At 39.8% G+C, this 14,451-nt stretch overlaps 1 protein-coding gene across 1 annotated transcript in view; it reads right to left on the reverse strand.

Moving 5' to 3' along the window:
- LOC132619260 (uncharacterized) overlaps positions 1-14,451 on the reverse strand; it is a 25,822-nt gene continuing 11,371 nt past the window's right edge. The window contains exon 3 of the mRNA XM_060334199.1: positions 1-245. Coding sequence (XP_060190182.1) covers positions 125-245 — 121 coding nt within the window. The 3' untranslated portion in view covers positions 1-124. The remainder of the gene's footprint in view (positions 246-14,451) is intronic.

The raw sequence follows: 14,451 nt of genomic DNA on the forward strand, positions 1-14,451 counted from the left end.
ACAACTATTCCAGCTAAAAAAGCCTGTAAAATATGGATTGAAGCAGCTTCAACATTTTCAACAACATCAAATTTGGCCACCTTCTCTTCAACTACAACAACATTCTCTTGACTTTTATTAATTCCTAAATAATCGTTGTAAGCTTCAAGGGCTTCCTCATACGTCCTGTACGACTTGTGATGGTTCCACTAAACCCTTTAACCATTGATTCACACTCGGTCCATGTCCTGTATATACCAGGTACCCTACCACGAAATACAACATAAAACTTAGCCATTTTTCATAAAATAATGAAGGTACAGAAGAAGAAAAAGATTGCGGAAAATGAGATCCAAACAAAATAGGGTTTAATAATATACTAGGGTTACTATATATATATATAGGGTAGTTAAATATACAGAGGTTTGTTTTACACCATTGGAGAAAGGAGAGGCGGGCTGAGTATTTATTTTTTCAAGACATTGAGAAGGGGAGATAATTATTAGATGGAGAGAGAAAAGAGGGAGTTAGAAAGGAAGATAGTGTTATAGCGCCGTTATAACCTTCCTGGTTAACACCCCACTTTAGTGTAAGGGCATAACTGGGAAGAAAATGTTACAGCCCATGTGAAATGACTTAAATGACCTCGTTCTGCCCACAAGATTTCTGTCCAACAATCATTTTCCTGCTTTTTTTCCCTTTTAGATAGATGATTTCTATATAAAACTTGAATTGTTGATACACATAATTTGATTTCTATCTTTTTGTTCTCTACCAAACTAATACCCGCATAATTTATGCAAAAAATTATATACTCCCTCCCGATCAAAATGAGCGTCCAATTATCTTCTTCTTTTTTTGTTCAAAAAGAGTGTCTACTTATCAAATCCATAAAACAATTAACCTTACTCATTGCCCTTATCAAGTGTTAAGTGATCAGATCTCAATACCTATTTAATTAGGGATAATTTAGTCAAATTACTTATTTTGCGTAGGAGTTAGTATTTTCATAAGGGGTGTGCAAATGGCTAAGTGAACACTCTTTTTTATCCTGAGGGAGTATTAGTTTATACGAAATAAATATACTCTAAAAATTCATTAACCAAATTTCAAGTAACATTTTCTCAGACCCAATAGTTATGTCGATACTAGGGTTGAGCGTTGGGTTTTTGGACTTTTTCCCTTCCTATGTGGATAAATAAAACACCTTTTGGACCTAGCCCACTTTGCCCTAAATCCCACTATATATATGACCAACTTAGGTCTTATTTCATGAACACAAGAGTGAATTCATAGCAGCCATATAGAGAGAAAAATGTGAGAGAGAAAGCTGATTTTCGCACCAGTGAAAATCAGCTACAACAGTCCGCTTAAAACTGCGTTACTCGATTCGTTAACCATTGGATCGTGCTGAAATTTGAACTGGGGGTTCTCAACATCCGGTTCTTGGATTTCAACTGTAGAGATTGGATTTTGTGGTATGTAGCTCCAGTTTTCGAGCACGAAGAGTAGCTAGTTTTGGGGGGTGATTTCTCTCTTTTCTTCACTAGTTTTGGTGCTATGTTTTATGCATTGTTGCTCCGTGTTTGGCATTGATGTTGTAGCCATTTGGAGAACATGATAGTAACTCTTGTTGATTATTAGTGGAGCTTTTGTGGGCCGGAGGTCCCATGGTTGTTTCCTCTTCACATTGAAGGGGGTTTTTTCACGTAAATATGGTGTCTCTTGCAATTGATTTATTTTACTTGCTTTAGTATTTTATTGTTGGTACAGTTGCTGCCTATATATCCGTTTGTGCTTGAAATTAGTTTACTCCTCTTGTTCAAATAGTGTGGAAAATTTTGATTTGGATATTTCTTCTGCTATTACCTTGTCGTGTAATTTGGTATTTGTTTTTTTCTTCTCAACAAAGTGGTATCAGAGCGTGTGGTTATATTTGGTTGTGTTGATTGTCTATTTGAATGATGGAGGCAAATATGAGCATGATGGTTTGTTTGAATGGCAGTAATTACCATATTTGGAAAAGCAAGATGAAAGATCTTCTATTTGTCAAGAAAATGCGTTTACCTGTGCTCGCTTCTAAGAAACTCGAGTCTATGAATGAGGAGGACTGGGAATTTGAGCACTTATAGGTTTGTGGCTATATTAGGCAATGGGTTGAAGATAATGTTCGAAATCATGTTATGAATGAGACACATGCTAAAATCTTATGGGAAAAACTCGAGACACTGTATGCTTCGAAGACTGGCAATAACAAATTGTTCCTGCTGAAACAATTGATGAATATCATATACAAAGAGGGCAGTCCTATTTATGATCATATAAATAATTTTCAGGGTGTCCTTGATCAACTGTTTGGAAAGGGTGTCAAGTTTAATGAAGAAATACAGGGACTTTGGCTTCTTAATACTTTGCCAGACTCTTGGGAAACTCTTCGAGTTTCTTTGACTATTTTCCTCCCAATGATGGTGTAACTATGGAATATGCTAAGAGTGGTGTTTTGAATGAAGATATAAGAACAAGATCTCAAGCTTCATTTTCTTCAGCTTCACACTCTGATGTTTTGGTTACTGAAGATAGGGGGAGAAGAAACTTCAGAGGTCAAAATGACAGAGGAAAAAGTAAAAGCAAGTCAAGATCCTCCAGTTACAAGATATTACATGTGTCTATTATCACTTGAAATAGCACATCAAGAAACATTGCTACAAGTTTAAGCGACCAGAAAAAGCAAAACAAAGATGTCGATAATGAAAATCGTGTTAATGTTGTTGCTGAAAATGATTTTCTTGTTGCTTGTGGTAAAAATGATATCAATCTTGTTTGTGATGAGTCTACTTGGTTTGTGGATTCAAGTGCCACTTCTCATGTCACACCAAAGAAGGAATAATTTTCTTCTCATACTCCAGGTAATTTTGGAATGTTACGAATGGGCAATGATAGTGAGGTTGAGGTATTTGGAATTGGCACAGTTTGCTTGAAAAGTAAGAATTGTTCGAGGTTGGTTCTTAACAATGTCAAGCATGCTCCAGATTTGACTTGTACTTAGTTTAGGGCTCTATTTATAGTGACTCAGTAAAATTGGTGGAGAATGATACTTCATCAGAGTTATGTCATAGAAGTCTCAATCATATGAGCGAGAAGGGGATTGATAATTTGGCTAAGAAGAGTTTGCTTTCTGGAGTAAAACAAGCAAAGTTAAAGAGATGTATTCATTGCGTAGCAGGGAAAGCACAAAAGAGTTTCTTTTCAGAGTCATTCGCCTTCAAGAAAGCTTGATTTGCTGGAGTTGGTACATTCTAATTTGTGTGGTTTTTAAAGTAAGGTCTCGTGGTAGTGCACTTTACTTTGTTACTTTTATTGGTGATCATTCTCACAAAATTTGGGTATTTCCTTCAAAGTCCAAGGATCAAGTACTTGATGTGTTCAAAACTTTTCAGGCCTTGATTGAGAGATAGACAGGGAAGAAACTAAAATGCACCCGCTCAGACAATGGTGGTGAATACATTGGTTCTTTTGATAATTATTGCAGACAACAAGGTATTCGGCATTAGAAAACTCCTCCACAAACTCCTCAGTTAAACGGTTTAGCAGAGAGGATAAACAGAACTCTAGTTGAGAGGGTTAGATGTTTGCTTTTAGATGCTAAGTTGCCAGATTCATTTTGGGCAGAAGCACTTAATATTGTTTCTTATGTTATAAATTTATTTCCTACTGTTGCTTTGGATAGTGATGTCACTCACAAAGTTTGGTTTCGTAAAGATATCTCTTATGCTCATCTGAGACTCTTCAGGTGAAAGGCTTTTGTGCATGTTCCTAAGGATGAGAGGTCAAAGCTGGAAGTTCAAACTAGGCCGTGTAACTTCATTGGTTATGGTCAAGATGAATTTGGCTATCGTTTCTATAATCCAATTGAGAAGAAACTTGTTAGAAGTCGTGATGTTATGTTCTTTGAAGACCAAACAATTGAAGACTTTGACAAAGATGAAAAGGTTGATTCTCAGAGCAATGAGAGCTTAGTTGATGTTGATCCAGTTCCTGTGACTATAGCACCTGAAGAAAATCTTCAAAATAATGAAGATCAAGTTGATAATAAAGATAATGATCATGTTTAGAATGACCAGCATGATGTTGCTGATGCTCCAGTGGAAGATGATGTGGTTGGCCAGCAACCAGATGCTATTGATGCTCTAGAGAGTTCTCTTAGAAGATCTATTAGAGAAAACGTACCTTCATCTCATTATTCTCTCCCAATGAGTTTGAACTCTTGACTGACGGGGGAGAACCTGAAATTTTTGATGAGGCCATGGATAGTGAAGAAAAAGAAAGGTGATTTGATGCTGTGCAAGATGAGATTAAATCCCTGCATGATAATCATACATTTGATCTGGTTAAGCTTGCTAGAGACAAAAGCTTTGACGAACAGTTGGGTTTTTAGGGTGAAACTTGAAGATAGTAACCCAGTTCCATGGTACAAGGCTAGATTAGTTGTCAGGGCTTTAATCAGAAAAAGGGATTTGATTTTGATGAAATAATTTCTCCAGTTGTGAAGATTTCATACATTCGGGTTATTCTGGGCTTGGTTGTAAGTCTAGATTTAGAGGTTGAGCAAATGGATGTTAAAACTGGTTTTCTACATGGTGACTTAGATGAAGAAATTTATATGGAGCAGCCAGAAGGTTTTGAGTTCAAGGGTAAAGAGAATTATGTTTGCAAATTGAAGAAGAGCTTGTACGGTTTGAAACAAGCTCCCAGGTAGTGGTACAGAAAGTTTGGTTCTTTTATAAGTCAATAGAGCTTCAAGAAGACTTCTTTAGATCATTGTGTTTTTGTGCAAAAATCCTCTGATGGTGACTTTACCATTCTATTGCTTTATATTGATGACATGCTTGTTGCTGATCATAATGCTTGCAGAATTCAGAATTTGAAGCAAGAGTTGAATAAGTTTTTTTCTATGAAAGACTTAGGACCATCAAGGCAGATTCTTGGCATGCAGATTGTTCGTGACAGAAAGGCCAAGAAGTTGTGGTTATCGCAGGAGAAGTACATTCAGAAAGTATTTCGCAGCGTCAACATGGATAGAGCTAAGGTTGCCAGTACACCTTTAGCTATGCACTTCAAATTGGGCACGAAACAATGTCCTTCCAGTGATAATGAGAAGGAAGATATGAAGAAAGTTCCTTATGCTTCAACTATTGGCAGTTTGATGTATGCAATGATTTGTACAAGACCAGATATTGCACATGCTGTTGGTATTGTTAGTCGTTTTCTTTCTAATCTAAGAAGAAATCATTGGAATGATTATGAGATATCTTTGTGGCACTTCTAGTCTGAGTTTGTGTTTTGGGATAGGGAAGCCTATTCTTTGTGGTTACACTGATTCAGATATGGCCGATAATGTTGATACTCCCAATCTGCTTCAGGATACTTGGTTATGTTTGCAGGAGGAGTTGTATCTTGGCAATCTGGGTTGCAAAAATGTGTTGCTCTATCTACTACAGAAGCTGAGCTTATTGCTACCATTGAAGCTTGTAAAGCGTTACTCTGGTTGAAAAGATTTATGGAGGAACTTGACTTTGCTCAAGAGAGGTATGAGCTTTATTGTGACAGTCAAAGTACTATTCATCTTGGCAAGAACTCTAAATTTTATGGTGGGTCGAAACATATTAATGTGAGATACCATTGGATTGGAGATATGTTGGATTCTAAGTGTTACACCTCTCGATTTCATTGTAGGAAAAATTTATGGCTCCCTAGTTGAGTATGCCTTGAATGGAGATTTGTACTCAAATATAGAGATGCTAAGTATTTTCCCCGTGTATGGAGGTACTAGTAGGTATTCCAGGTATATTACAGGATTAGAAATTGAACGGATTGAACCGACGCATGCAGAACAGATTCAGGGAAGTCTGCAGACATCATACATTATTGACGGACCGTCGAACATGTTGATGGGCTGTCAAAATGCACCGTCACTATGTTCTGAAAATCCTGATCTGCAGAAGCAGATCGACGAGATACGTCGATGGACCGTCGACACGCCGACGGGCCGTCGATCGCAGCCGTCAATATGACTCTGCAACTTCTGATCTACAGAAGCAGGTCGACGGAGCAAGTCGACTGACCGACGACACGTTGACGTGACCGTCGACCCGCTTGTCGAATCTCTTCTCTGGAACTTTCCAGTTTCAGCTATAAATAAATGAGTTTTGTTCCAACTTTTCAGATTTCAGTCTCTCTCTAAGTCTTGAAGGTTCTAGAAAAATTCTCTCATCACATCATCATATATCCAAGGGAAATCAAGGAGTAAACACCAAGAATTACTAGAATCAAGTGCAAAGGTTTGTGGAAACCAAGAACCTCTTTGGTGTTGAAGTGGGGTTTTCTCCAAGTGAAGTAATTACATCCAAAGTCCATTCCTACATCATCAAAGGTAAGTTTTATGTTCAATTCATGTTATTAGAAGTATTGAGTGGTTGAAAGACTTGGATTATGGAAGGAAGAAGAATATAGGGTGCAAATATGGAAATGGTGATATTCTTGAATAATGACTTGACTTGAATTATAGTTCTTGACATGTTATGAGTACAATCTTGTGGGGAATAATACAAATGATGTTAAAGGAGTATTATATTAGAATGAATAGGGTGTTATGTCATAGTTATGGTTATGGGGTGACATTGGAAGGGCAATGTAAGAATTGGATAATGTCTAACTTGAAGAATCTATTAATTATGTTATTATGGATCCTTATTGATATTCGGGAGTTGTCTTATATTATGGAGGAAGTTATTGAAACAAAGGAAATGTTGCCAAACCATCAATAGCCCTTAGTTGCTTTAGCTTAAGCTTAAGTATGTATCCGATTGTCTAATCTTAGTACAAATTCTCTTGAAGGTAGAATCGCGAGCTCGAAAGGCAAGCAAGTAGGCTATAGAGTTAAAAAGATATAAAGGTATGTAAGGCTAGCCCTTCTTTCAAAGGCATGACTCTTATATATTGTGATTTCTTTCCGGTAAATCCCATGACCTTCTTACATTCCAGAAGATGAAAGCTAAAGAGTATTAAAAGTTTCCTATGAGATAGAGATGAGATATGTTCCATGATAATGATATGATGCTATTATGACGCTAATGATCCTGACATGACTCCTTGATGCTATTCATTGTTGATAGCCTCACCTTATAATGCTAGTTCCTTCAAGGTGAGACATGACGGTCATGATGTTCCATAATGTAATCGAAGGTTACCGACCTTACGTCACTCTGATAGAGTTACAGTGTTTACTTGAGCTCTTATGCATATTTTATGATAAGTATATAATGATGAGATTACATCGTGCCTATATGGCCGGGCATGACACCGCTACGGTAGGCGGTTTATGATAACACCATGCCTATTTGGCCGGACATGACACCACTAGTGGGCAGCTTGACATGGTTACCCCTGGACGTGGGAGGCCCGGACGTGGGCTAATGATGTTATTGATTCAGACAGCTTGTGTATGTATGTGTGATATGTTATAAAGGTAAAAAGTAAGCATGCATGATTCCGCCTCCAGAGGCAAGCAGCTACAGTTACCCTTTTCTTCTTATGTTTTGTGCATTCCCTTATTATGTTATCATGTATGCCTTACATACTCAATATATTGTCGTATTGACAACCTTTTCTTTTTGGACGCTGTGTTCATGCCCACAGGTAGTGATGTAATTCTTCGAGTTAACAAAGAACCAATCGACCAGGATCTTGTTTTTGAAGCGGTTTGATGGGCAGATTCAAGAAACGGATGTATCTCAAGTTGTAGTCATCGGATTAAAGTGATTCAAAAACTATGAGAAAGGACGATTTCAACTATAAAAATAACTATTGAATCGTTTAAATCAAGTAAGTATTGAAGGCGGAATGATGGAAAGAAAATCAGGGTTCTGGGTATGAACTAGAACGAATTTTAATCAAGAAACGCGTTCTTGAATGATCAAGAACAAATAAAATTCCTAAGTCACCACTTGAAATCAATTAACGTGATAAACAAAACACCACACGCAACTGAAAACAAGGTAAAGACTATCACCACCTTGCTTGGAACCAAAAACAAGGATAAAGAACAAGAAATAGAGAGAATAACTCTATTGCAAAATTTAGGTTTATGCTAAAAACGTGAATAGTGTTTAACAAAGAATAAGAACCCTTTATATAGGCCTAGGGTCTCTTCTTTGATGACTACAAATCCCTATTCTACTCTAGAAAGGAAATAGCTAAAAACAAGGAAAGTAAAATCCCTATTCTATAAGGAAAAGAATAAAGAAAACCAAAATCCTACTAGAACTAGGATAAAGGTCCTACTAATGATAGGAAATTTAATCCTACTATATTATAAATCAAGAAATAAGAAACCTATTTAGAAAAGGACTCAAGAAACAAGAATGGGAAATAATCTTCAAACTTGAGCTTCTTGGACTTTTCTCTTTTCTTGAATTTCAGTCTTGTGTTTCTTGATTTTCTTGAATTTCTTGATATTCTTCATCTTTCATCAGGTAGTCAGGGAGACGGTGCAGACGCTTAGGAGCTGACTCACCAGTTGAACAGGAGCACCCCACTACTTCGGAGGTGCAGCCTATTAGTTTATTCTTTTGCGTACATATTTAGGGCATGGCGGGGTCCTGTCCCGTCTTTATGATCTCAGCATTTCAGTTAGAGGTTCGTAGACACTTATATGTGGGTTGTAGATGTCATGAGACCGTTTCATTTTATATGTTGTACATCATCTTGGTATCCTCGTGGGCTTATGCATATATACATATGTTGCGAGATTCAAAAATTTTGTTATGACAGGTTCGATGTCGAAAATGTTATATATATATATATCCCGATTGAGTACGATAGGTAACATAATGAGTGATGCTCGGTAGCCATCTTCGGGTACCCATCATGGCCCCCTAGTTGGGTCATGACAAAGTGGTATCAGAGCAGTTCTGTCCTAGGGTATGTCTAAGAGCCGTGTCCAGTAGAGTCTTGCTTATGGGTGTGAAGCGTGCCACACTTATAAACAAGTAGCTGCGGGCATTTAGGAATAGTGACTGTTCTTCTTCTCCATAGATCGTGCGATAGAGCTATGGTATAAGATTTCCTTTCCCTAATTGTGCGTTATGATTTCAGCAATGCCGGCAAAGAGAAAAGCAACAGCCGCCCAGAAAGGCAAGACTGCGGCAGGAAGGCGGGTTGAACAGGAGTCACCGGTACATGTAGAGGAGGGTGAGTCCTATAATGAGGCTCCATCTCACACCTCTGACACTTCACCTGTTTCGGAGGAGCATGAAGGGGCTCCAGCTCCAGCTCCAGTCCCTCCAGTCCCTCCACCGGGTGCTTCGGGTCAACAAATGACCGAGGCCATTAAGTTGTTGACACAGCTAGTTGCCACCCAGGCTCAGCGACAGAGTGCAAGTCTGGGTGACAGAGCTACTTATGCTAGAGCCCGTGATTTTATGAGTTTGAACTCGTCGGAATTTTTCGGGTCAAAGCCGGATTAAGACCCGCAAGGTTTTGTAGATGAGATGTTGAGGACGCTGAGGATTATACATGCTTCCGATACTGAGTCAGTGGAGTTAGAGTCTTATAGATTGTGGGATGTCACTTTTCTATGGTATAATAATTGGGTAGCTTCAAGGAAGGAAAATGCACCTCCCCCGGTTTGGCGGGAATTTGTAAATGCCTTTCTTCATCATTATTTGCCACCCGAGGTTCGAAGGGCCCGAGCTGACAGGTTTCTGAATTTAAAGCAAGGGAATATGAGTGCTCGGGAATATAATCTCCATTTCAATTCATTGTCCCGGTATGCTCCCACTATGGTAGTCGATATGGGAGACAGAGTACATAGATTTGTGAGTGGCTTAGGGCCACATTTGTTCAAAGATTGCTTTACAGCTTCACTACAGGGGGGGATGGACATCTCCCGTATTCAGGCCCACGCTCAAAATCTAGAAGAGCAGCAACAGCCGCAGAGGAGTGAGCGCGATGTTGATAGAGGGCAGAGTAAGAGGGACAGGTCTGTTGGTGCTAGTAGCGAGTATATAGGGGGTCAGAGGTAGTCATATTCCAGATATTCGGGCCAGTCCGCAACTAGTGCACCTCCTCAATTCGCGGGCAGGAGATTTGATCGCCCCATTTATTCTGGTCCGGGTCAAAGTTTGAGGGTCTCAGGTCCCCAGTTTGGAGGTGATCCTAGCCAGAGGAGACCACCGGTTTCACGATGTAGTCAGTGCAGAAAGTTACATTCGGGCCCGTGCTGCCAAGGTTCAGATGTTTGTTATGTTTGTGGACAGACTGGGCACGTGATGCGTGATTGTCCTTCGAGGCATGGTAGGAGTGGGGTTCAGCCCATAGGATCAGCAGCTGGTTCTTTCTCGTCCGTACGCCTGGTAGGGCAGACTTCCCAGACTCTAGCAGGCTGCGGTAGGGGCAAAGAGGGAGCGTCCAGTTCAAGTGGCACCCATCTATGCTCTAGCCGGACGCCAGGATCTTGAGTCCTCCCCAGATGTGGTTACAGGTATATTGACTATATTCTTTCATGATGTTTATGCATTGATTGATCCGGGTTTCACGTTGTCTTATATCACTCCGTATATTACTGATCGTATTGGGGTGAAACCCGAGCCAATAAAGCCTTTTGAGGTATCTACTCCTGTTGGTGACCCAGTAATAGCTAGACAAGTGTATAAAAATTGTGTGATTGTGGTATGTGATCGTCAAACTAGAGTTGATTTGGTTGAGCTGGAAATGTTAGATTTCAATGTTATTATGGACATGGATTGGTTAGCTTCCTGTTATGCCAATGTGGATTGTAGAACCAAAATAGTTCGGTTCCAATTCCCGGGCGAACCAATGCTTGAATGAAAGGGCAATATAGCGTCTCCAAAGGGTAGGTTCATTTCCTACCTCAAAGCAAGAAAGATGATTGCAAAAGGCTATATTTATCATCTAGTCTAGGTTCATGACATCGAAGCAAGGCCACCAACTCTTCAATCTGTCCCAGTAGTAAATGAGTTCCCGGATGTATTTCCAGATGAATTTCCAGGCCTTCCACCGGAATGAGAAAGTAATTTTACTATCGATGTATTGTCGGATATCGAACCTATATCTATACCTCCTTACAGAATGGCTCCTGCAGAATTGAAAGAGCTAAAGGCACAACTTAAAGATTTGCTCGAGAAGGGATTTATTAGGCCTAGTTCATCGCCATGAGGAGCACCTGTCTTATTCGTAAGGAAGAAAGATAGTTCTCTACAAATGTGTATTGACTATAGGCAGTTGAACAAGGTGACGATCAAGAATAAATATCCACTTTCAAGAATCGACAATTTGTTTGATCAATTGCAAGGTGCCAAGTGGTTTTCAAAGATTGATCTAAGATCGGGGTATCATCAAGTGAGAGTTAGAGAAGAAGATATTCCGAAACCGGCTTTCAGAACTAGATATGGCCATTATAAATTTCGGGTGACGTCGTTAAGTTAACTAATGCCCCGGCAGTGTTTATGAATTTGATGAATAATGTATTCAGGCCCTTTCTAGATCTATTTGTGATCATGTTCATCGATGACATTTTGGTGTATTCTCGGTCAGAAACAGAGCATGCAGATCACCTACGTATTGTTCTTGGAATTCTTCGGGCTCGTGAATTGTATGCTAAATTTTCGAAATGCTAATTCTAGCTTAATTCGGTAACTTTTCTGGGCCATATCATTTCAGCTAACGGTATTCGAGTTGATACTCAGAAAATTGAGGCTGTGAAGACTTGGCCAAGGCCTACAATGCCAACAGAAGTCCGTAGCTTCTTAGGATTAGCAAGATATTATAAAATATTTGTGGAAGGATTTTCTTCTATTTCAGCACCATTAACGAAGCTAACTCAGAAGTCAGCAAAATTTTAGTGGACCGATGCCTGCGAACGCAGTTTTCAGGAATTGAAGGATAGATTGACTTCGGCCCCAGTCCTGACACTTCCAGAAGGGTCAGAAGGCTATGTTGTTTATTGTGATACCTCCGGTGTTGGATTGGCATGTGTATTGATGCAGCATGGTAAGGTCATCGCCTATGCTTCCAGGCAGTTGAGGAAACATGAGAAGAACTACCCGACTCACGATCTGGAATTAGCGGCGGTTATTCATGCTTTGAAAATATGGAGACATTATTTGTATGGCGTTCACGTTGATATTTATACAGATCATAAGAGCCTCCAGTACATTTTCAAGCATAAGGAGTTGAATTTTCGGCAGAGGCGATGGTTGGAGTTATTGAAAGACTATGATGTAAGGATACTATACCATTCGAGAAAAGCAAATGTGGTGGCCAACGCTCTTAGCCGTAAATCCATGGGCAGTCTATGTGATGTTCAGCCGGAAAAGAAAGAACTAGTCCGTGAACTCCACCAGTTAGCTAGCCTAGGAGTCCGCTTGATACACTCGGGCAATGCAGGAGTTGTTGTTCATAATCCGTCTATTTCATTCTTGGATATGGAAGTGAGAAGGCGCCAATGTGAAGATCCCTGATTGAGTTACTATCGAGATACACTTTCTCAGAAAGAAAAGTCACCATTTGAGATTTCTGCAGATGGAGTTCTCAAGTATCGAGGCAGACTGTGTGTGCCAGATGTGGCGGGACTGCGTCGTCAGACTTTGGAAGAAGCTCATTACTCCCGTTACTCTATTCATCCAGGGGCGACAAAAATATGTCACGATCTTAAGTTAATGTATTGGTGGGATGGAATGAAGAAAGACATAGCAGAATTTGTGACCCAGTGTCCCAATTACCAACAAGTGAAAATTGAGCATCAGAAGCCAAGAGGATTGTTGCAAGCTATGGAGATTCCAACTTGGAAATGGGAAGTAATCAACATGGATTTTATTGTAGGGTTTCCTCGTTCTCGACATAAGCATGATTCCATATGGGTAATTGTGGACAGACTTACAAAATCAGCCCATTTTCTTCCGGTCAAAACTACATATTCAGTAGAAGATTATGCAAGGTTGTATCTTAAGGAGATAATGCGACTTCATGGTGTCCCAGTGTCTATTATCACGGACAGAGGAGCACAATTTACTGCTAAATTCTGGAAGTCCTTTCAAGAAGGTTTGGGAACTAAAGTGAGGCTCAGCACGGCATTCCACAAACTGATGGACAAGCGGCACGCACTATTTAGACCTTAGAAGATATGTTGCGGGCATGTGTACTGGATTTCGGAGGCAATTGGGAGGATCATTTGCCACTTATTGAATTTTCCTATAATAACAGTTATCATTCTAGCATCCAGATGGCTCCATATGAAGCTCTATATGGAAGGAAGTGTAGATCGCCAATTGGGTGGTTTGAAATATGAGAGGTACAACTAATAGGTCCGGAGTTGATCCAACAAGAGGTGGAAAAGATCAAGGTTATTCGAGATCGATTGTTGACAGCCCAAAGTCGCCAGAAATCTTATGCGGACAACCGTCGGCGAGACTTAGAATTCCAAGTTGATGATTGGGTATTCCTGAAGGTATCACCGATGAAAGGCGTGATGAGATTTGGCAAGAAGGTAAAATTGAGTCCTCGTCATGTTGGATCTTATAAGATTATACACAAGGTGGACTATGTGGCTTATGAACTAGATTTACCTTCAGCGCTTGAATCGGTCCATCCAGTTTTTCATGTGTCAATGCTCCGCAAATGTGTTGGAGATCCAGCTAGAATTGTGCCAGTGAATGATATTTAAGTTACAAAGAAGTTGGCTTATGAAGATGTGCCTATAGCCATATTAGATAGGCAAGTACGGAAGCTTAGAAATAAAGAGGTAGCCTCAGTTAAGGTTTTGTGGAGAAACAATAACCGAGAGGAAATGACTTGGGAAGTGGAAGAAGATATGAAGTCCAAATATCCGCATTTATTTCCTCCCCCAGAAGAGGTTCAATATGAGACGCCATTGGTATAAGGTATGAAATACTTTCTTTTTTATGCTTTTGGTCGTGTGTGGCCATATTTTCTTGCCATTATGTTGTAGCCCTGTGAGGCAATGTTATTATGGGTTGTTGTGACAGGATGGTAGTGCCATATTACAGGGGAAACTTTGGCGAAAATTTTGTAGAACCCCCGAGAAATTAACATTCGGGGACGAATGTTCTTAAGGGGGGGAGAACGTTACACCTCTCGATTTCATTGTAGGAAAAACTTATGGCTCCCTAGTTGAATATGCCTTGAATGGAGATTTGTACTCGAATATTGAGATGCTAAGTATTTTACCCCGTGTATAGAGGTACTAGCAGGTATTCCAGGTATATTACAGGATTAGAAGTTGAACGGATTGAACCGACGCCTACGGAGCAGATTAAGGGAAGTCTGCAGACATCAGACATTATCGATGGACCATCGATCATGTCGATGGGCCATCAATATGCACCATCACTATGTTCTGAAAATCCTGATCTGCAGAAGCAGATCGACGAGATA

Source organism: Lycium barbarum, chromosome 11 (assembly GCF_019175385.1).
Source record: "Lycium barbarum isolate Lr01 chromosome 11, ASM1917538v2, whole genome shotgun sequence".
Classification (NCBI taxonomy): Eukaryota; Viridiplantae; Streptophyta; class Magnoliopsida; order Solanales; family Solanaceae; genus Lycium; species Lycium barbarum.